Source organism: Narcine bancroftii, chromosome 3, assembly GCF_036971445.1.
Source record: "Narcine bancroftii isolate sNarBan1 chromosome 3, sNarBan1.hap1, whole genome shotgun sequence".
NCBI lineage: Eukaryota > Metazoa > Chordata > Chondrichthyes > Torpediniformes > Narcinidae > Narcine > Narcine bancroftii.
In genome coordinates, this window is record NC_091471.1 from 321,987,192 (window position 1) to 322,011,064 (window position 23,873).

At 47.8% G+C, this 23,873-nt stretch overlaps 2 protein-coding genes across 5 annotated transcripts in view; one reads left to right on the forward strand and one right to left on the reverse strand.

Annotated features, from left to right (window-relative positions):
* The window catches only part of LOC138759091 (pyruvate carboxylase, mitochondrial-like), a 403,275-nt gene that overhangs the window by 165,567 nt on the left and 213,835 nt on the right, over positions 1-23,873 (reverse strand). The gene's annotated exons all lie outside the window — the stretch shown is intronic.
* Positions 1,762-23,873, forward strand: part of LOC138759092 (leucine-rich repeat and fibronectin type-III domain-containing protein 4-like) — a 28,466-nt gene continuing 6,354 nt past the window's right edge. Inside the window, exons 1-4 of one of the 4 annotated variants that reach the window (XM_069928992.1) lie at positions 1,762-1,964; positions 2,621-2,758; positions 18,747-18,907; positions 20,774-22,115. In XM_069928992.1, coding sequence (XP_069785093.1) covers positions 18,844-18,907; positions 20,774-22,115 — 1,406 coding nt within the window. In that variant the 5' untranslated portion in view covers positions 1,762-1,964; positions 2,621-2,758; positions 18,747-18,843. Of the gene's footprint in view, positions 1,965-2,092; positions 2,759-18,746; positions 18,908-20,773; positions 22,116-23,873 lie in introns of those variants that run through there. The other 3 variants (XM_069928991.1, XM_069928994.1, XM_069928993.1) reach the window with 3 other exon arrangements.

Consider the following 23,873-nt stretch of genomic DNA (forward strand, 5'->3'; position numbering starts at 1 on the left):
GGGAGGTGAGGAGGAAGTGGCAAGAAGAGGAGAGGAGGGAGGAAGAGGCAGGGGAGGAGGAGAGGAAAAAGGACAGGGCAGGGGAGGAGGAGGAGGGGGAGGTGACGTGAGGAGGAAGAGGAGAGGAAGGAGGAAGAGGCAAGGGAGGAGTAGAGGAATGAGGAAGGGATGAGGAGGAGGCAGGTGGAAGGGGCAGTTGAGGAGGAGAGGAGGGAGAAAGGGGCAGGGGAGGAGGAGAGGATTGAGGGGGCAGAAAGGAGGGAGGAAGGGGCATGGGGAGGAGGAGAGGAAGGAGGAGGAGAGGAGAGAAAGGAAGGGGCAGGGGAAGAGGAGCAGAAGGAGGAAGAGGTAGGGAAGAGGAGAGGAGGGAGGCAGAGGCATGGGAGGAGGAGAGGAATGAGGAAGGGAGGAGGAGGAGGGAGGAAGGGGCAGGGGAGGAGGAGAGGAGGAAGGAAGGGGTAGAGGAGGAGGATTAAGGGGCAAGGGAAGAGAGGAGGGAGGGAGGGGCAGGGGAGGAGGAGCAGAGGGAGAAAGGGGCGGGGTGGGGAGGAGAGGAGGTTGGAAGAGGCAGGGGGAGATGTCTCAGGTGAATGCAGGTGGGAGGGTATATGAGAATGAAGCTGAGAAGGATGGGGAGGGGGTATATCTCTGAAAGGTATGGATTTCCTGGAGAAATCACACATTGGAAATGAGAGACACAGGGGAGGGGGTTAATGGAACTGGAGGTCAATATTGATGTTGTCTGATTGGATACCGTTGAAGGGCCCAGTCTCGTATCAGGGCACGGTTGATGTAATAGTTAACACATCGCCTTCACAGTGCCAGCGATCGGGACTGGGTTTCGAATCCTGTGCTGTCTGTAAGGTGTTTGTACCTTCTCCCTGTGTCTACGTGAGTTTTCCCCAGAGGACTAGTGTGGGTGGGACATTTGGACAGATACAGAGATAGGATGGATTTAGAAGTAGATGGGATCAAACGCAGGCTGGTGGGACTAGTGTTGGGGGGACATTCGAGGTGGGTGAACTTTTCCCTAAACCCACCACCCTCTGTGTAAAAATAAGTCCTACTTCCACCTCGCTCCTGGTCCTTCTTCCCCGCCCCCAACAAACAGAACCAGAGGACACATTCCCTGGGCCACAGATTGTTCCCCTGCTCCTCACTGATGGTGTGGAGAGTTGGGGAAAGCAGCAGTGCAGTCAATGGGCGGCGGGTCGGGAGGGAGCAGATCGACCCCTCCCTCCCCCACACCCCCATCCACCAGCTTTCTGTCTGCCGCAGGAGTTGTGAGGCCGCCGGCTGGAAAGTGCCTGTGTCAGATCATCGCCCTGATCTCGGCGCCGGACGGAAACATGGCTCCAGTGACTTAACCCTCTCAATGCTGGAATCCCAGGGGTGGGATCTGACACCTTTCCCTTCCTCGCCGTCGCCCAAACCGACCCTCTCCTCGCCACCGCCCCCCTCCGCGGACCCCAACCCAGCTCCTGGTACTCTTGCATTGGGCAGGCCTCTCATTCCCCCGGGCCGAGTGTGCGAGGGATCGCGGCACCAGTGCAGGAGTTGGCAGGGCAGTCTACAAGATGTTGGCAGCGGCGTTCACCTTCCCAACGGACGGGAGCGGGGAGAGGGAAAAGAGGATGATAAAGAGAGGAAGTGATAGGGAGGAGAGAGCGCGATAAAGGAGGAGCGAGAGAATGACAGAGAGAGGTATAGAAAAAGAGGTGTGTGTGTGGGGGGGGGGGGGGGGCGCAGAGCGATGGGAAGGAGGACCAAGCCACAACTGGCTGTGAAGAATGACAGGTCCTTCAGAGCCATGGACACGACATTCCCGGAGTCACGGTGCGGGGGGACTGACGGAGCCAGGAGGGAGGAGAGGCGTGAACGCAGAGCACTGGCGTGTCGAGAAGGAGAGGTGATCTGTCCCGGCGTCTGATCTGCGGAAGCCCAGTCCTTGTCCCGGTCTTGAGGTAGGTAGGTGGGTGGGCAAGGGAGCGAGTGAGAGAGAGAGGGGGAAGAAGCGAGAAAGGAGGAGTGAGAGGGAGAGAGATAGAGGCAAAGGGAGCGAGGGTGCAGGAGAGATAGAGGGGGACAGAGAGAAGGTGGAGGAGAGAGTGGAAGAGAAAGAGAGCAGCAGAAAAAAAGACAGAGGGGTTGGAGGAGAGGGGGCAAAAGGAGAGAGGCCGGAGGATGGGGCATAAGGAGGAGAGAAAGGGGTGAGGAAAGAAGATAAAATGGGGTGGGAGAGATAGGGAGAAGCATCTACGGACGAGGCAAAGAGAGGCAGGGAGGACTAGAGGAGGGGAAAGGGGACAAGGAGAAGAAAATTATGAGGGTTGAGAGGGAGAAAGAAGGGTGGCAGAGAGCGGAGATGTAATGCGTTGAGCAGGTTCCTGGGGCGGGGACATCTCTGCTCTTTGCAGCTCGGCAAAAAGGTTGCTGACGGCCTGGGGTGAAGTGTGAGCTCTCGTGCGAGGAGGCACACACACACACTCACTCACTTACACATAAACACACGCGCTTACACACAGACTCATACACTCACTTACACATACTCACACGCAGACTTACAGGCACACACAACCACACTCATACCTACATCCACACACATACACCCCTCTTCCAGTGCATCAGGAACAACTGAAGATGTGCTAACCCCACTCCGAGGAGAAGTGACCCAGGGCAGACAGACGGAGGCTGGGAACATGGAATAAAAACCGCTGCCATTCTAAGGGCGAACACCCCTGCAGAACCCCCAAAAAAGGTAAACTTGCCAAAAAGCACCGTCAAATAAAACATTAACCAAGGGTTGTGCGTGTGTGTGTGTGGCGGCCGGTTATAAACCCGCTGCGTTATGCCATTGCCCGTGAAGGTCATTGCCAAAATCCCGGGAGTTTCTCTGAAATGAGTTGTTGATTTTCTGCAGCGGCCGTGTATTTGTGCAGAAGTTTTAACCCTTGCATGGCTGCCTGCTAGCGGGCGCGCATCGGAGGCATTTCCCTCTGCGCCGTGCCTTCGAGGCACTCAGCCCTAGCCCCTTCATCAAATCTCACCTTCCGGGTCAAGTGGAGCATTTCAATGAATGCGGGGCATGCATGCGAAATGTGTCCCGAAAGCTTAAGGCTCGGGCTGGAAGCGCTGCGTTACAATTTACTGAGGGTTTGTTCCGAATTCTGTGCCAGTGGATTAAACCGCCTGGGGTTTGCTCCGAATTCTGTGCCAGTGGACTAAACCGCCTGAGGTTTGCTTGCACCTGAAGGAAGGGCTCTGAGACGTCCTCTTTATAATCTTTACCCGCTGTAGACGCGACGAGTCTGTGTTTTGACTGAGATGTGGCGCTGGTTCCAGCTTTCTCATACATCCGCCACCACTCCACTTCATTCACGCGGGAGGGGCGGGGTTCGCTCTGCCTCCTAAGATTCTTGCCAGGATTGAACCCCCCCCCCCCCCATTAATTCAGTTCAGGATCAGCTGTAATTCCTTTTCAACAACCCCTTGCTGTCGATTCAGGCACAATTTTTCTCGGCCTGTAGAACAGATATATGTCCGGGGAATCGGACGCATAGCCGGATACACATGTATTTGGGCAGACAATTCACACCGCGCAGTAAGAATGTAAAAGGCACCGCTGGAACAAGACTCAGCCCACAACGAGATACTGAGGATTGTGACTGAACAGAGGGGTCTGCGAATACAGATACACAATTCCCTGAAAGTGGCAGATATAAATCATAAATTTATAAATCAAAGGATGAGTACAGGAGTTGGGATGTAATGGTAAAGACATTGGGGTATTAGACAAAATTTGAGATCAAATTTGGAATATTGTGTGCACTTTTGGTCACCTAACTTCAGAAAGGATATCAAAATAGAAAGACTGCAAAGAAGATTGACTAGGATCTGGTTGGGACTTCGGGAATTGAGTTACAGGGAAAGGTTAAACAGGTTAGGACTTTATTCCCAGAGTAAATGTAGATTGGCTTTTTCCACTGAGGGTAGGTGAGATACAAACCAGAGGACATGGGTTAAGGGTGAAAGGGGAGAAATTTAAGGGGAACATAAGGGAGAACTTAATCACACAAAGTTCTGGGAGTGTGGAATGTGCTTCCAGAAGAGGTGGAGAATCCAGGCTCAACTTTAACATGTAAGAAGAATTTGGACAGGTACATGGAGGGCTATGCACTGGATGCAAGTCAGTGGGATTAGGCAAAAAAAAGATCAGCACAGACTAGAAGGGCTGAAGGGGCCTGTTTTCTGTGCTGATGTCAAGTTGATCCAGTACCACATTGCTTGCATGTTTATGTATTGGTGGAAGTTACCACTTTCACCATTAACTACCCCTGGCAGCCAGTCCAGGCCCCCACCATTTCCTGTAAAACAAAAACATGCCTTTGACCTTCTTTCAGCTGCCCCCACCTCACTGTCAACCAATGCCTTGCAACTCTCAGGATTTTATAAACCTCCATCAGGTCTCTCCTTCCGACGGTCTGGATTAAACAACCTGATCTCTCCCCATATAAATCCACACAGAGTATTCTGGTCATTTCATTATAGGAAGGATGTGGAAACTATGGAGAAGGTGCAGAGGAGATTTACCAGGATGTTGCCTGGACTGGAAAACAAGTTTTATGAGGCAAAGTTTTCTATTTGGAGCACAGAAGGATGAAGGGGACACACACACACACACACACACACACACACACACACAATAAAGAAACACACATACATTTAAGAAACAAACATACACATTAAACACACAAGCACACACATGTAACACACAAATGCATGCATAACACACATGTAACACAAATACATAGACAAAGACACACACACGTATATACACACATACACAGACACACATACACACAGAGACACACACATGCAAGATAATGGTGCAGATGCATAGAGACATGCAGACACACAATTCACACTCAACAAAAGCTGGCCTCATAATGTCAGCACTGCACCAAATGTACATGCATCCCACAATGCAGCACAGCATCTCCATGTAAACCAAACCTCTCAAGATCACACTCCTGCATTAACACAGGCAGGCCTCACTGCACTCCTCCACCACATGTCATTCAGAAACCAAACACAGTCGAACAAACAGAGAGCTGAGGTGCAGTTTTGTGTACATATTGTGGGCTGGACAATATCTGTCCCTGATATTTACAAAGACAATGTATGATCAGGATCCACACGCTTACAATGTACATGGCTGACTGACACAAAGGAAGGCCTTAACAGTAATTCCTCCAATACTCAGGATTCTCAGAAGCCACAATGGGAGGAGCCACAGATATCACCCAAACGTCCTGCCCCATGTTAGCAAACCCTCTGTAAAGTGTTAGCATTCGAATGCAACCTGTACAAGATCAATGAGCAATGCAACATTTCTATTTACTTTGAGAGCTCTGGGTCTCACTTACGATGGCTTTTTGTGTATATTTGTTAGTTTTTTCAATCAATTATGTATTTAGCACGTCATAGTTTTCCAGTTGTATTATTTTGACATGGTTCCTGTTCAGATGCAGCTGGTGAAATGTTTGGTACATCATGTATTGAACACAATGTATACCAATGAAGTGCTTATCACCATTACAGTTCGTGGAGGTTTGGCCTGACATCGGAAACCCTGGAAAATTTTCACAGAAGTGTGATGGAAATTGTGCTGATTTTTTTTACCGAAGCGGTTAGCGCAACATAGTTAAGAGCGTTGGCGACCTGGGCTCAAATCCCGCGCTGTCTGTATGGAGTTTGTTCATTCTCTCTGTGACCTTAATGGATTTCTTCTGGGTTTTTCCACCCTTCAAAACATATGGGAGTTTTAGATTAATTTGGGAGTAATTGGGCAACACGGGTTTGTGGATGGAAGGGTCTGTAACCCTGCAGTATGTCCAATATAAAATAATTTAATCGTCACAATGAATCAACGGGTATGTTCCTGCAATCTCACTGGCTGTCCACTGAGGGAGAAACACAGGCCAACAGAGGAAAAGACAAGGGGATGTGGAAAGGTAAAAGATGGTGGAGGGGGGAAGGAGGATTGGGGGGCACACTGTTAATGGAAACCGGAGACGTTGATGTTAATGCCATCTGGTTGGAGGGTTCCCAGATGGAAGATGAGATGTTGTTCCTTCAATGTGCGGGTGGTCTCAGTCCAGCAGTGCCTGAGACCACTCCAGGATGAGAATGCTCCAGCATGAAAAACAAGCTATTCAGCCCCTCTGGTCTGTGCCCACCATCATCTCCCTAGTCCCACTGACGTGCTCCTATTCCATAACTCTCCAGACCTCTCCCATCCATGTGTCTATCAATTTATTCTTAAAACACAAAATTGAGTCTGCGTTTACCACACTCTCACCACTCTGCGAGTCAAGAACTTCCCCCTAATATTCCCCCTAAACTTTTCCCCCTAAATCTTTCAGCTTAAAACTATGACCTCTCATATTTATCTCCCCCAATCTGTGGAAAAACCCTACTCGCATCCACTATCTATACCTCTCATAATCTTGTAAATCTCTATCGAATCTCCCCTCATTCTTCTTCGCTCCATGGAATAAAGTCCTAACCTGTTTAATCTTTCCCTGTATCTCAACTCCTGAAGACCTGGCAACATCCTAGTAAATCTTCTCTGCACTCTTGTAGTCTTATTGATATCTTTCCTGTAGTTTGGTGTCCAGATCTGCACACAATATTCCAAATTTGGCCTCACCAATGTCTTAAACAACTTCAACATAACATCCAACTCCTTGACTCAATAAATTGATTTACAAAATCTGAGGTGCCAAAAGCTTTCTTTCCAGTCCTGTTCACCTGCGACGCCACTTTCAGGGAACAATGTATCTGTATTCCCAGATCTCTCCCCTCCTCCTAGTTTTGCCTGTGATGCCTTGGACTGTGTCCACTACCTTTTGGAGGGCTTTACACTCAGGGGTATTGGTGTTCCCATACCAGACCATGACATAGCTGCTCAGCACACTTTCCACCACATCCCTGTAGAAATTTTCCAGGATTTCTGGTGTCGTACCAAACCTCAGAAAACTCCTGAGGAAGTAGAGGCGTTGACGTGCTTTCTTCATGATGCCATCAGTGTGTTGGGTCATGTAAGGTCCTACAAGATAATGACTCTGAAGAACTTAAATTTGCTCGCCCTCTCCACCTCTGATCCCCCAATGATCACTGGATTGTAAACCTCTGGCTTTCCTTTCCTGAATCAGCTCCTTAGTTTTGGTGACATTGGACAATTCAGCCAATTTTTCAATATCCTCCTGTAGGCTGATTCACTCCTTTCCTTTATACAACCCACTACCGTGGTATCATCGGCAAATGTGTTGATGGTGTTATTGTCGTACCGAGCCACACAGTTGTAGGTTCTATTTTTCAACCTTTATGGAGATTAAATAGAACATAGAAGATTCCAGCATAGTACAGGCCCTTCAGCCCACAATGCTGTGCTGACCCAACAATACCTGCAAAAAGAAAAACTGTACCCTTCCCACCTTGTAACCCTCTTATTTTTCTTTCATCCATGTGCCTGTCTCTTAAACCCCCCCCCCCCCAATGTTCCAGCCTCCACCACCACCCCCAACAATGCATTCCAGCTCCCCACCACTCTCTGTGTGTCCCCTAAATATTCTCCCATCACTTTGTTCAGATTACCTCTCCCCTCACTTTGTACAGATTACCTCTGGTGTTTGCTACTCCCACCCTGGGGAAAAGCACTTATTATCTACCTTACCTAAGCTTCTCATAATCTTGTAGACATACAAAAAAATCTTTAGAACCTCTAATGGTCAATTCTTCTTTAGAACAACACCCCAAGTGGTTTCTAACTTCCTCACAGAAGTGCAGTTAAATTAATGCAAATTGGCACAAATCACTCTCATTTGCAGAGGGAAAAAAATTTGAAGGTCAAAACAGGTTCTGACAGCGACTGACAGAAATGCCATTTAAAACCTTTTCATTCATGAAATTACGAACCAAATCCAACAGCAGACACAGCCAGGCTCTGATACAGGATCCATGCAATTAAGAGAAGAAAAGTTTTCAGGTTTCCATTGAAGCAGATGTTCCACTAAATGCAAATATAAGAACAGCTGGAGTCAGCCATCCGGCCCGTCAAACCTGCTCCACCATTCAAAGAGATATCTGATGATCGGCTCATCTCCACCGACCCCATATCCCTTAGTTCCCCTAATCTAACCTTGTCTTAAATATATTTACTGAGGTCGTCTCCACTGCTTTGTGGGCAGCGAATTCCATAGATTCACCGCCCTCTGGGGAAAGCAGTTCCTCCCCATCTCCATCCTAAATCTACTCCCATGAATCTTGAGGCTAAGTCCCCTCATTCTGGTCTCCCCCACCAATGGAAACAATTTATGTACTTCCATCTTATCTACGCCTTAAATAATTTTATGTTTCCATAAGATGCCCTCTCATTCTTCTAAATTCCAGTAAATGCAATCCCAGATGACTCAATCTCTCCTCGTCGGCCAACCCCCTCATCTCTGGAATCAACCTGAAGAACCTCCTCTGCACTGTCTCCAAAGCCAGTCCATCCTTCTTCAAGTAAGGAGACCAGAACTGCATGCAGATCTCCAGATGCAGCCTCACCAGTACCTTGTACAGTTTTAGCATAACCTCCCTGCTCCTAAATTCAATCCCTCCAGTAATGAAGGCCAACATTCCACTTTCCTTCTTGACAGCCTGCTGCACCTGTGGACCAACCTTTTGTGATTCATCCACAAGCACTCCCAAGTCCTCCTGCACAGCAGCATGCAGCGGTTTAAATAGTATTTTGATTTTCTATTTTTCCTTCCAAAGTGGATCACCTCATATTTACCAATATAGATAGACCCTGACTTACGAAGTTCTGACTTTCGAGTGTCTACTAGGTAGTGTGGGTCTTTGCTCTCCGACGGCAGCGTTCCCTGTAGATGTTCTCGTTAGTGGGGAGGGTTTTGCCTTTGATGTTCTGGGCTGTGTCCACTACCTCTTGCAGAGCTTTACACTCATGGGTATTGGTGTTCCCATACCAGATTGTCATGCAGCCAGTCTAAGAGTTGCAATACAAATGGAAAAAAAAAAGTGGGAGGTGCTAGCCAGACCTCCAAATTCTCTCATTCTCAGGATTTCAGGGCTTGTGTGAGCCATTATTGTCCACTATTTCCCATTGTGAAAGGCCTTGGGAAGATTAATCACACCTGCGTTTCAGTGTGTTACGAGTATGGCTGGCACACCTAAATGAACCTATCGCGACTCCCTCTTAAGTTGTAAGTAATTTTCTCCAGGGGAACACAGCTCTCCATTTCATGTCCCATCACATTGTGCTTAGCTAGGAGTCAGATTTCCAGGTAACCAGCACTTCCTGGCCACCGCCAAGGCGACACTTACAAATTGAATTTGGTGTTTGGACAGCTTTGGACTCATATCCCTCAACAGGAACAGCACTGGATCCTGTGGATACCCCACCCCAGTAATTTCTTTCCAAAATGTCCCCTAATTTTAACCAGAGAGTCTGACCTTGGTGGATAGCCAGGTTGAATACTGTCTCCACGCACATCCAAAATACAATTCTAAGATTTCTGGTTTTACCTTGCATATTTTTGCAGTATGAGGTATAGCTGGTGCAAGAAAGTGGCCATGATCGACAAATTTGGTAATGATACCATGGTGGTAGTGGGCTGTAAGAAAAGGGGCGCACACTGGAGGGAGACTGAAAACTTGCCTAAACGGTGCACCATCAACAACCTCACACTGAACATCACCATGACTAAAGAGCTGATTGTTGATTTTAGGATGGGAAAACCAGATATGTATGAGTCTTACAATAACCTGGCTTAATAGATGTCTACAAGATTATGAGAGGCATAGCTAGCACTTTTATCTGTATTACAGTCAGGTTGTTAATATTTCTCTCTATTCCTTATGTATCTTTTATTGAATACAGTTTATTTTGCATTACCAATAAGTCAAAATTCTACCGGGCCTGCAGGAACAAGAATCTCAGGGTTGTATGTGATGTCATGGATGTACTCTGACAATAAATCTGTTGTTTGGATTTTGCCCTGTTCACTGAGGGTCCAGCAATTACAGGTGGGATTTGTTCCAGAGACTTGTGAAAGGGAAGCTGCAGGTTTTGAAAAAAGTTAAGACTAAATAACTGGTTAAGTGAAATACTAATTAGAACCATAGAATGCTACAGCAAAGATAAAACAGGCCATTCAGCCCTCCAGTCTGTGTCGACCCTAGTCACATTGGCCTGCTCCCATTCCATATCCCTCCAGATCTCTCCTATCCACGTACCTATCCAATTTATTCTTAAAACATAAGATTGAGCCTGCGTTGACCACTTCAGATGGGAGTTTGTTCCACACTCCCACCACTCTGTGTCAAGAACTTCCCCTAATATTCCCGCTAAACCTTTCCCCCTTTCAGCTTAAAACTATGACCTCTTGTATTTATCTCCCCCAATCTAAGAGGAAAAAGCCTATCTACATCCACTCTGTCTATACCTCTCGTAATCTTATAAACCTCTATCAAATCTCCCCTGATTCTTCTTTGCTCCAAGGAATAAAGTTCTAACCTGTTTAACCTTTCCCTGTATCTCATAGGAACATAGAAACATAGGAAGTAGGAACAGGAGTAGGCCAAAAATGGCCCATCGAGCCTGCTCCGCCATTCAATACGATCATGGCTGATCTAATTTATGACCTAACTCCACCTACCTGCCTTCTCCCCATATCCCCTAATTCCTCTATCATGTAAAAATTTATCTAACCGAATTTTAAATATGTTTAATGAGGCAGCCTCAACCACTTCCCTGGTTAGAGAATTCCAAACATTCACTACTCTCTGGGAAAAACTATTTTTCCTCATCTCTGTTCTAAATCTACTCCCCCGAATCTTGAGACTGTGTCCGCTCATTTTAGTTTCCCCGGCCAGCTCAATAAACCTTCCTACATCTATCCTATCCATATCCTTCATAATCCTATATGTTTATATAAGATCTCCTCTTATTCTTCTGAACTCGAGCGAATACAATCCTAGATGATTTAATCTTTCATCATGTCAACTCCTTCATCCCAGGGATCAACCTAGTAAACCTCCTCTGGACCGTCTCCAAAGCCAGTATATCCTTCCTCAAATATGGAGACCAGAACTGGACACAGTACTCCAGGTGCGGTCTCACCAGTACCTTATACAGTTGCAACATTACCTCCCTACTCCTGAATTCAATTCCTCTCATGATGAAGGCCAACATTCCATTTGCCTTCTTAATAACCTGCTGCACCTGCAACCTAACTTTTTGCGATTCATGCACAAGCACTCCCAAGTCCCTCTGCACAACAGCATGCTGTAGTTTTTCACCCTTTAAATAATATTCAGCTCTTTTATTTTTCTTGCCAAAGTGGATAACCTCACACTTACTAACATTGTACTCCATCTGCCAGACCTTTGCCCATTCATCCAGCTTAACTATATCCCTCTGCAGACTCTCCACATCCTCATTACAATTTGCTCTTCCACTCAATTTGGTGTCATCCACAAATTTGGCTACACCATATTTTGTCCCCTCCTCCAAGTCATCAATGTAAATGATGAACAGTTGTGGGCCTAACACTGATCTCAACTTCTAAAGACCCGGCAACATCCTATTAAATTTTTTTCTGCACTCTTTCAATCTTATTGATATCCTTCCTGTAGTTCAGCACCCAAAACTGCACACAATATTCCATATTTGGCCTCAGCAATGTCTTAAATAACTTCAACATAACATATCAACTCTGAGACTCAATAATTTGATTTAATAAGGATAAAATGTCAAAAGCTTTCTTTACAACCCTGTCCACCTGTGATGCCATCTTCAGGGAACAATGTATCTGTAGTCCCAGATCTCTCTGCTCCTCTGCATTCCTCAGTGTCCAACCATTTACTGTGTATGTTCTACCTTGGTTGGCCCTTCCAAAATGCATCATCTCACACTTGTCTGCATTAAACTCTACCTGCTATTTTTTGGCCCTTTCTCCCAGTTGGTCCAGATCCCTCTGCAAGTTTTAAAAATCTTGTGTCATCAGCGAAGTTTCTGATCCAATTCACCACATTATCATTCAGATAATTGATATAGACAACAAACAACAATGGTCCCAGCACCAATCTCTGAGGCAACCCCAATAGTCACCTGGTTTATTTTTGGAGCATTTTTAAAACAACACGACAGCATAAGCTACCCTTCAAACCTCTGGCACCGTACCTGTTGCTAAGGAGATTTTGAATCTATCTGCCAGGCCCCCTGGTCTTCCTCAAGGTCCAAGGGAATATCATTTCCAGCCCGGGGGATTTATCTACCCTTATTCACTGTAAGGCAACAAGCATTCCCTCCTCTTAATCTCCATCAGTTCCATGACCCTTCTGTTCCCTTCCTTCCATATCCACTATGCCAGTTTCCTGATAAATCCTGATGCAAAAAAACTGTTTAAGATCTCCCCCATCTCATGAGGGTCCACATATAGTTGACCACTCTGATCATCTAGGGGACCAATTTTGTCCCTTACTATCCTTTTACTTTCACATTATCTTCTAGAGCTTTATAGACAACAGACTCACCAAGGCAAATAGCACCTTTGGAAGACTACACAAAAGAGTCTGGAAAAACAACCACCTGAAGAAACACACAAAGATCAGCGTGTACAGAGCCGTTGTCATACCCACGCTCCTGTTCGGCTCCGAATCATGGGTCCTCTACCGGCATCACCTACAGCTCCTAGAACGCTTCCATCAGCGCTGTTTCCACTCCATCCTCAACATTCATTGGAATGACTTCATCACCAACATCGAAGTACTCGAGATGGCAGAGGCTGACAGCATCGAATCCACGCTGCTGAAGACCCAACTACGCTGGGTGGGTCACGTCTCCAGAATGGAGGACCATCGCCTTCCCAAGATCGTGTTCTATGGCGAGCTCTCCACTGGCCACCGAGACAGAGGTACACCAAAGAAGAGGTACAAGGACTGCTTAAAGAAATCTCTTGGTGCCTGCCACATTCACCACCACCAGTGAGCTGATATCGCCTCCAACCGTGCATCTTGGCGCCTCACAGTTCTTCTTTGAAGAAGACCGCAGAGCCCACCTCACTGACAAAAGACAAAGGAGGAAAAACCCAACACCCAACCCCAACCAACCAATTTTCCCTTGCAACCGCTGCAACAGTGCCTGCCTGTCCCGCATCGGACTTGTCAGTCACCAACGAGCCTGCAGCAGACGTGGACATACCCCTCCATAAATCTTCGTCCGTGAAGCCAAGCCAAAGAAAGAAAAAGAAAGATCTTCCAGAGCAACCTCATGTCTCTTTTTTGTCTTCCTGGTTTCCTTCTTGAGTACTTTGCTGCTTTTTCTATACTCTTCAAGTACCTTATTTTCTCCTTGCTATTTATACCTGCTGTACACCTCTCTCTTCTTCTTAACCTGACAGCGAGCGATGACCGTGACTGTATGGCGGAGGGGGGGGGGGTCAATGCCCATGGATGCCCTCCTTTGGCACCGAACATGCCTCATTAGCTCCTTGTTGCCCATACTTGCTGTACACCACCTTAACCAGATTACCAATATCCCTTGAAAACCAGGGTTCCCTATGCTGTTTAATCCTAACAGGTACATGCAAACTCTGCACTCAAATTTCCTCTTTGAAGGCCTTTCTCTTACTGAACATATCCTTGCCAGAAAACAACTTTTCCCAATCCACTCTTCCTAGATCTGTTCTCATTTCCACAAAATTGACCTTTCTCAAATTTAGAATCTCAACTCGAGATTCTTATCCCTAATTAGCTTGAAACGAATGACATTATGGTCACTGGACCCAAAATGTTCCCCTACACATACTTATGTCACTTGGCCTGTCTGATTCCCTAATAGGAGATCAAGTACTGCATCCTCTCTCATTGTTACTGCTATATATTGATTTAAAAAATTTTCCTGAACATATATCCAGCTCTTTTACTGTATGGTAGTCCCAGTCAATATGTGGAAAGTTAAAATCTTACTATCACAACATTCTCTTTCTTACATCGGCCTGCTATCTTCCTATAGATTTGCTCCTCCAATTCTTTTTCACTACTGGGTAATCATATCAGTGTGGTCACACCTTTCCTGTTCCTCAGATCCATCCATATGGCCTCTGTAGACAAACCCTTCTAGGCTGTCCTGTCTAAGCACAGCTGTGATATTTTCTCTGATTAGCAATGCCGTTCCTCCCCCTTTCATCCCTCCCCATCCATCACGTCTGAAATAACACAATCCTGGAACATTGAGCTGCCAGTTCTGCCCCTCCTGCAACCGTCTCACTGATAGTAATAATGTTATAATCCCACAAACTAATCCTTGCCATAAGATCATCTGCCTTCCGACAATACTCCGTGCATTAAAATAAATACACCTGATAAAATTACTATCATGTACAACCTTTGATTTCTGTCTATACGTGCAGTCCTCACATGACATCCACCTCACTAACTGCTCTAACATTCTGGTTCCAACCCCCCTGCAAATCTAGTTTAAACCCATCAGGACCAGATTAACAAACCTACCGCAAGGATATGAATCCCCTTCCAGTTCAGATGCAATCTGTCCCATCGGTACATATTCCATCTTCCCTGGAACAGAGCCCAGTGAGCCCTCCTTATTACATCATGGCCCCAGCCACGTGTTAAGATGCCTTATCCTCCTATTACTAATCTCTCCATGGTATGTGAAACAATCCTGAGATCACTACCCTGGAGGTCCTATGATTAATGTTGAGAAACACTGGGCAGAAGTTATCCTGTGGTCAAACTTGACAGGATTGATTCTCATTTTGCTAAGTGCAGCACTCCCTCAGTGCCCCCTTCTCTCACCACCCCCTTCCTCAATACTGCCCCTCCCTCATCACCCCCTCCCTCAGAACTTCCCCCTGCCTCAGAATCACCCTCCCTCATTACCCCCTCCCTTCCCCCTCCCTCAGTACTGCTCCTCCCTCACTGCCCCCTTCCTCAGTATCACCCCCTCCCTCAGTACTACCCCTCCCTCAGTACCCCTCTCTCTCAGTACTGCCCCTCTCTTACTCCCCCTCCCGCAGTACTGCCCCTTCCCTCAGTACTGGCCCTACGATAATATGTCACCCTCTGTGCCCACCAAGGATCTCGGCGTCCAGGGGTACCTAGGCTCTGAGCTGCCTCAGCAGCTGTGAGCTTCTGCCACTTGCCAATGCTGATAGATTATCCCTCTGCCAATTCCCTGCCAACATTGATAGCTCTGTAAGAAATCCCCAAGATGGTTGCAGAGTGATCTTTAATTATTAATAAACAACATTGAAGTGTGCTGATCCTTCATAAATCATTACCTGCAGCCTCAAAGGGACGCAAATTTCTCACCATTGATTATCTGTAGAGTCTGAACTCGGCAGTATTGAAGAGAGTTTTTCCTTGCATCTGATAGGCTCTCTGTGAACTCTGCGTTGCACAGCGGTTGAACTCTGAGACTGAGCATTCCCATGGTTGGGAAAAGGGCGTATAAGGACATTGAAACATGGGGAAAAGGAGCAGGATCCCTCAAGATTGCTGTGCAGAAGGATAGGGTGGTTCAGAGGGTGTATGATGTGTGGTTGGTCACCATTAGTCAAGGGATTGAGTTCAGGAGGTTGCAGCTCTAGAAAACTCTGGTTAGCACAATTGGAGGATTGTGTTCAGTTCTGGTCACCTCATGACAGAAAGGATGTGGAAGCTATGGAGAGGGGGCAGAGGAGATTTACCAGGGTGTTGCCTGGATTGGAGAACCAAGGTTAATAAAACTTTTCTCTTTGGAGTGACGAAGGGTGAGAGGTGACTTAATAGAGGCGTAGAAGAGTATGAGGGGCAGCCAGCGCCTTTTTTCAAGAGCGACAACAGCAAAAACCAGCGGACATCTGTTTATGATAAGGGAAAGAAAGTTAAGGGGAGATGTCAGGGTAAGTTTTGTACACAGAGAGGGGTGGCTGTCTGGATTACATTGCAGGGGGTGGACGTGGAGGCTGGTACAATAGGGAGATTTAAAAGACTTTTAGGCAGGCACATGGATGTAAGTAAAATAGAGGGTTGTGGGTGTGAGGAAGGGGAGGGTGAGATTGCTGTGGAGTAGCACCACATTGTGGGCAAAGGGCCTGTGCTGAGCTGGAATGTTCTGTGTCCTACATGACCCATTGAACCTGCTCCGCCATTCGATGGGATTGTGGCTGATCTAGAAATGGGATCCTTTAATATCTATTGCCCTGCTGGAGAGAGTCAGTGGGTTGGTCAGCATCTGTGGTAGGGAAGGCTCTTGGGTCGGGACCCTTCCTGGAGTTCCCACCTGACTGACCACGCATGGGCACCAAGTCTCTCCAGCAGCTCGCTGTTTGTGGAAGTTTTGTCTCTCGAGTGTGTGGTAACTTACTCTCCAGTTGCATGTTTTAGGTCCCTATGTGACTGCAGCATCTGCATATTGCACATATTTTTAAATTGTCAAAATGACAAAAAAGAAAAAAAATGAAGAAAAAAGAGCTCTAACACCTACTGAAAAAACCTGGGATGCTTTGACATAAAATTAAAGGTGGTGTAGTTCTGCTGAATTACTGACTGTACTCAAGGCAAACAGATTTAATGAGCACAAAAATAGTCCATAAAAGGACTCCAAATGTTATGAACGTTAGTGTTAGTCTACAACGCGGAACCCCTGATCTTTTCTAAATTAAGACGTGACATCACTGCGTACTAGTGGTGGAACAGGATTTTCCATCTCAGTCAGATTGCCCTAAGAGTCGTAAATAGTATGCCTTGACAATCCAATGAAGAAAAGAGTGTTATCATCTAACACTCCAAACAAAGTTGTTAAAGGATTAGCTTCAAGATGAACATGTAATATTATTGACAAAACATGAAGAATCTCCCTCCAATAAGGTTCAAGACCAGAACATACGTTGCTTCCCCGTCATTACATCTGTCACATCAGGGTTTTATATGGAATCAGGAAATATATGGGAAGATTTGTCTTTAGACATGTAAGTCTGATGTACTGCATAATAGAATGTCAAGCACATAGTAAAGAAGTGTTACTCATTTAATAATCAAGTCCCAATTTTTGTTTGAGATAAAAAACTGCTCTTTTAATCTTAATGAGGGAAATGTAATAGTACATGCCTGCCGTAAGGCAGACAACGAGACGCCATTAGTTGCTCGGCGCCCCTCACAATACGAGAGAACGAGAAGCAAAGAGAGTTCCTTGGGAAACACTGAGTGCCCGTGGATTCGCCTCCAGCATTCCTGGAGCCTCTGCAGCTGCACAGACTCCTGTTCGATTCTTCAGCCACCCAAGCTCCAGATCCAAACCTCTGACACTATCAGGAAGCCTTCAGCGCCCAGTGCCCTTTGGAAGCCCTTCTTGCCCTCAGTGCCCTCTCCAATTCTCCATCATCTGGTTCCCATGAGCTGGTCTCCAGCAGCCTGTGAGGTTCCCCCGACCGCAAATCTTTATGGATCCCTCAGACACTGATCCCCCCACTGGTCCACCATCATGGTCTCCATCCTGTAGGGTCTTCTTCTCTGCTTAACTGGAGTGGGTAGCAGGGGAGCTTCTGGTGCCCCACACTGTTCCGCTACTCAGGCCCGACATGCCGACTGCCTTTCGCATTGTGAGGCCACTGCGGTGCCTGCTGTGTTTCTCCAGCGCATTGGCATATGATACTCGAGCCCAGCATTTGCAGACTCGCTTGCTAACCTCTTTGTGTGACTGTATGAATGTTAGACATCACTTGCCAGACTGCTTGCAGAGGAACCTAGGTTAAACCTGACAAATAAACAAAGTTACAGAGCCCTCCATAATGTTTGGGAGAAAGATACTTTTTTATTTTATTTGCCCCTGTGCTCCAGTTTTAAATTTGTAATCCAACAATTCACATGTCAATAAAGTGTTCATTCCAGATTTTACAGTGCCCTGAAATGGGTGTGGGACTATGTATAAAAAATGCTGTAATTTCTACATGGGCAAACCAAAATGTATATAAATAGACTCTGGAATGTGCACTTTAATAACACATGAATTGTTGGATTACAAATTTAAAACTATGGAGCACAGGGGCAAAGAAGTGTCTTTGAGCCAAGCATTATAGAGAGCACTGTGTATCTTCAACCTTTTGTTTTAGACTCCCCTACCTTTGAGAACAGGACTGCGATCGACCTCCCTCATGGTTTTATGTGTGTGAGACACAGCACACTAACATCCCTTTCCTGCTCACGCGTCCTTGTGACCAATTAATACACCCGTGTGACCAATTAACGTGCAAACCCTGTCTCTCTTTCGAATATGGGAAGAATCCAGAGGTCCTGAAGGAAACCCATGCTGGTTATCACAAGATCACAAGACAAAGGAACAGAAGCAGGTCACTAGGCCCATCGAGTCTAGTACCAATTTCCGGCCTTTTCCCCATATCCCTTGATGCCCCCACTAATAAGATACTTGTCTATTTCTTGTTCAAATACTCCCAGTGATCTGGCTTTCACTGCTGTACGTGGCAGTTGGAGACAATGTCAAACCCGTGTCGCTGGTGCTGTAACAGCGCTGGGCTCACTGCAATAGCAGTGGAGTTTGTCTCTGCAGTGGACTCTCTCTCTCTCATGACAGAGCAGGTCGGTGACTCAGGGTGAATGCAGGATTTAATATTTAATTAAGGGAGCAGCTCCATTATGTTTCCTCTCATCTGCAGGCTCTGTAAACAGCTCCTTCCATTTTCTTAATAACTATTTTCCTAATAATTACCGGGACCCGTGCTGTGTGCAAAGTCAACATGTTGAGCAGCGTCCATGGGGGAGAGAGGACAGTGGCTAATGAAGTTAAACACGAAACTCTGTGGATGCAGCGATAGAGGTAAAAACACAATTCTGGAGAAACTCAGCAGGTCAAACAGCGTAACCTATAGCAAAGGCAGAGGTATATAACCAATGTTTCAGGCCTGAGCCCTTCACCGAGGTATGGAATGAAGTCTCAATGAAGAGGCTTGTCTTGAAACATTGACCGTTGTTATTCCCTGCTGTAGCCAAGTTCCTCCAACAGATTGCGCTCAGCACCCTGGTGAACTTCTAGGTTTCAAACTTACAATTTGGAGAAACAGCAGGCTACCAAGGCCTTCTGGCCCACGAGACCATGCTGCACAAATTCACCCAATTAATCTACTGACCCCTGTCCGTCTTTGGAACATGGGGGGGAAACCGGAGCACCCGGACGGAACCCATATAGACATGGAGAGAAAGGACAAATTCCTTGCAGATAGCATCAAATTCGAAGGCTGGTTGCTGGCGTTGTAATAATGTGCTAACCGTGCCACCTCTGATATTCCTAACTCCCTCCTCAGCTCTGTTCTATTCAGAGGGGATAATACACAACCAGCTGCTGAGCGATATTGATCACAACTCAGGAAGTCAGAGATGTGGATGAGAACTCAAAGTGAGCTGGGAGGGTGCAGAGGAGATCGCCGAGGACATTGCATGGACTCGGGGGCCTGAGTTACAGGGAGAGGTGGAGCAGGCTGTGGCTTTGTTCCTTGGAGTGTAGATAGATGAAGAGTGATCTCACAGAGGTGGAACAGATCGGGTGAATGCACAGAGTCTTTTGCCCAGTGTTACCTAGAGGAGTGGGTTGAACAGTTCGGACTTGATTCCTTAGAGTGTCAGAGAATGAGGGAAGATTTGATTGAGGTGTACAAAATTGTGAGAGGTATAGATAGGGTAAATACAAGCAGGCCTTCCACTGTGGTTAGGTGAGACAAGGTCTAGAGGACATGGGTTAAGGGTAGAAGGGGAAATGTTTAAAGGGAACATTCAGGGGAACTTCATACACAGAATGGTGAGGGTGTGGAACAAGCTGCCAGCTGAAGTGGTGAATGCAGGCTCAATTTCAACATTTAAGATAAATTTGGACAAGTCCATGGGAGGGGTATGGAGGGCTCTGGTCTGGGTGCAGGTCATTAGAACAAGACAGAATACTAGTTCAGCATGGACTAGATGGGCCGATGGGCCTGTTTCTGTGCTGTAGTGTGAAAAAGTTTGAATGGTTTAAGGTGAGGTGGGGGAGGGGAGAGATTCAACAGGAACCTGAGCGATAAAGTTTTTACACAGAGGAGGATGGGTGTATGGAAAGGGTCGCTGGAAGAAGGGATTATTGTAATGTTTGAATTCATGGATAGGACGGGTTCAGAGGGATGTGGGGGAAAACACAGGCTCGTGTGATATTTGAACTGATACATGGATAGGACAGGTTTAGAGGGATGTGGAGCCAAATGCAGGACGGTGGGACTAGTCTGGGTGGGACATTTAGACAGAGATAGGGATAGGACGTGTTTAGAGGGATATGGGGCCAAACGCAGGCCAGTGAGACCAGTGTGAGTGGGACATTTGGAATGGATACAAGAATAGGATGGGTTTAGTGGGAGATGGGGCCAAACATAGGCCAGTGGGGCCAGTGTGGGTGGGATATTTGAACGGATACATGGATAGGATGGCTTTAGAGGGATGTAGGACCAAACGCAGGCAGGTGGGACTGGTGTGGGTGGGATATTTGGACAGATACATGGATAGGACGTGTTAAGGGGCACATGGGCTATATACTGGCAGGTGGGTCCGGAGCGGGTGGGACAGCTTGGATGGAGTGGGCTATAGGGCTCAGTTTCCACACAGAACAATTACATGACCTTTGGTGACTCTGTGTTCCTTTCCTCCCTCCCCCACCCCCACCCAGGCAGGTCTGTCCTCCACGACAGAGCGGCGATGGAGCGGCTCCTGCTGGCCCTGTTCCTGGCATCCAGTGCTCAGTGCTGCCCACCCCATTGCACCTGCCACAACCTGTCTGAGTCGCTGAGCACGCTGTGCGCCAACAAGGGGCTGCTCTTCGTTCCCCTGAACATCGACCGGCGAACCGTGGAGCTGCGACTGGCCGGAAATTTTATCCGGGAGGTGGAGAGCCGTGACTTTGCCAACATGTCTGGCTTGGTGGACCTCACGCTGTCCCGCAACACCCTGGCCTCAATACAGCCCATGGCCTTTGGCCACCTGGGCAGCCTGCGCTCCCTGCATCTGGACGGCAACCGGTTGACGGAGCTGAGGGCAGACAGCCTCCGAGGGCTGGCCAGCCTGCAGCGCCTGACGGCAAGTGGCAACCAGCTGGCACGGCTGTCAGCGGCCGCCTTTGATGATTTTCTGCTCACCCTGGAGGACCTGGACCTGTCCTTCAACAACCTGGCGCGGGTGCCTTGGCAGGCAGTCAGCCGAATGCTCAGCCTGCACGCACTCAGCCTGGAGCACAACCTGATCGAGCGGCTGGAGGCAGGCGTGCTGAGCGGACTGGCCAGCCTGGACCGCCTCGACCTGACGTCCAACCGGCTGCAGACTCTGCCACCGGACCCACTGTTCGCTCGCCTGCCGCCCGGCACCACCGTCAACTTTGGTGGCAACCCACTGCACTGCAACTGTGAGCTGCTGTGGCTGCGCCGGCTGGCCCGTGCCGATGACCTGGAGACTTGCGGCTCGCCGGCACAGCTGGCCGGTCGCTACTTCTGGCACCTGTCTGAGGGCGAGTTAGTGTGCGAGCCTCCACTCATCACGCGGCACACGCGCCATCTCTGGGTGCTGGAGGGCCAGAGGGCCACTCTGAGGTGTCGGGCAGTGGGCGACCCACCGCCGCTTCTCCGCTGGGTCTCTCCTGGTGACAGGGTGGTCGCCAACTCGTCAGGCATCACCTCATACGGCAACGGGACACTAGACATCGTGGCGGCAGCTGCCAATGACAGCGGCACATACACCTGTTTCGCTGCCAACCCAGCGGGTGAGTCACGGGCTCGGGCCCGCCTCAGGGTGGTCCCTCTCGCCCGGCGGGATGGCGGCACTGGTCGTGCCCCACAGCCCGGCTCGTCCGACATCAGCGGGCCCCCAGCTGACGAAGCTGAGCATGTCGCAGGCATCACTGTGGCTCAGATCACCTCCACCACAGCCCGGGTGGGCTGGTCTGGGGCCCAGGCCCCCACAGCGGTGTGGATGTACCAGATCCAGTATAACTCATCCTCGGACCACACTCTGGTCTACAGGTAACAGCCCAATATGTCTACTGCTCAAATAAAGACACTTGGCACATGAATATCCATGCAATGGCATGTGGTTGGGACAGGCACAGTACATGCCCTTCAGCCCACAGTGTTGTGCCAACCCATGCTGTCCAGAATTTCCCTACTTTAAAGCCTTCCATTTTTTCAGCTCCATCTAATGGTCTTTTAAAAGACCCCATTGTCCCTGCCTTCACCTCTGTTGCCGGCACCCACTGCACACTGTGTATGAAGAACCTACCTCTTACATTCCATGTACTTACTCCCAATCACCTTAAAACTATGACCCCTTGTGTTGACCATTTCAGCCCCGAGGGAAAAGCCTCTGGCCGTCCATACGATCAATGCGTCTTATCTTCTTGTAACCTCTATTAGCTCACCCTTCACCCTCCATCGCTCCAAGGAATAAAGACCACGTTCACTCAACCTATCCTCACAAGGTATGCTCTCCAATCCAGGAAGTCCCTGCCAAAGCATCCACATCCTTCCTGTAGTGAATACAATATTCCAAGTGGGCATTATCCAAGGTCTTACATCGCTGCAACATCACCTCTCGACTCTCGAATAAATGAAGTCCAACACATCACACACCTTCTTAACAACACTGACACCCTGTGCAGCAGTTTGAGCATCTATTGGACATGGATCCCAAGGTCTCTCAGTTTGTCCTCACCACTCAGAGACCTCCCATTAACCTTTAAAATGAAGCTTCTTTTAGTGTGCTGTCCAGTCATGTCAGCTCGTGAAAAACAACAGCAGGAGTAGGCCAACTCAACATCCATACTCGGGAGAACATCCATTTATTTCTCCCCTACTCAAGCCACATGCCATGAGAACATTCCTTTTGCAATCAGTTCAGTTGGTCAGACCAGGCAGTGAGAAGAAAGCGTTGAGAGAGGAATTGCAGAGAGCGATCAGAGTGAAGGGCAAGGGGGGGTATATCCAAGGGTTAAAATGGAAGCCTTGAGGCTTGATGGGAGAAAGTGACGGATGCGAGGAACAGGAGCAGGAGTCGGCCATCTGGACCGCCAAGCCTGCTCTGCCAGTGAATGATCTGACCGTGGACTCAATTCCACTGACCTGACTGTTTCCTGTAACTCCCCAAGTACTCAAAAATCATTATAACTGCTTCTTAAATATATGAGGCAGCCTCTACTGCTTCATTTTGGGAGACAGGAAAATAGAATAGGGGCCTACATTCAACCCTGAGGTTACTTCTAACATTCAATTTGGAGAAATTCTAGCCCAAAAGCCTGTGCTGCCCAAGTACACCCATGTAGCACTCGGAGGAAAGCCACGCAGGTCATGGGGGACGGAATGTAAAAACTCCTCACACACAGTGGCCGGATTCGAACCCATAACTGCATTGTACTGACCATGCCACTCTCTCTTCCTCTCAACTTCTCCCAGCCCACATTCCCTGGACTATTCACGATGTGGGGCCATTTGTCATTCCAATTACATTACCCCCACACAACAGCAACTTTGAGCTGGCCGGATTTAGAATTATACCCCTGAAGTAATGAGATAAACATTGCTGATCCTGAATAAAGTTACCTGACAGATGGTTAGATGCATTCCATAACTCCAGAGGAACACAAATACTGCAGATGATGGGATCGAGTAAGGGGATCGGTGGGGCAGAGAACGTGTGTCAGTGGAAATGGACAGAAAACATTTCAGGTCAGGACCGATGGAATGGGTGAAAATATGTGGGTCAAGGGAGAGAGAGGCTGAAGTAAT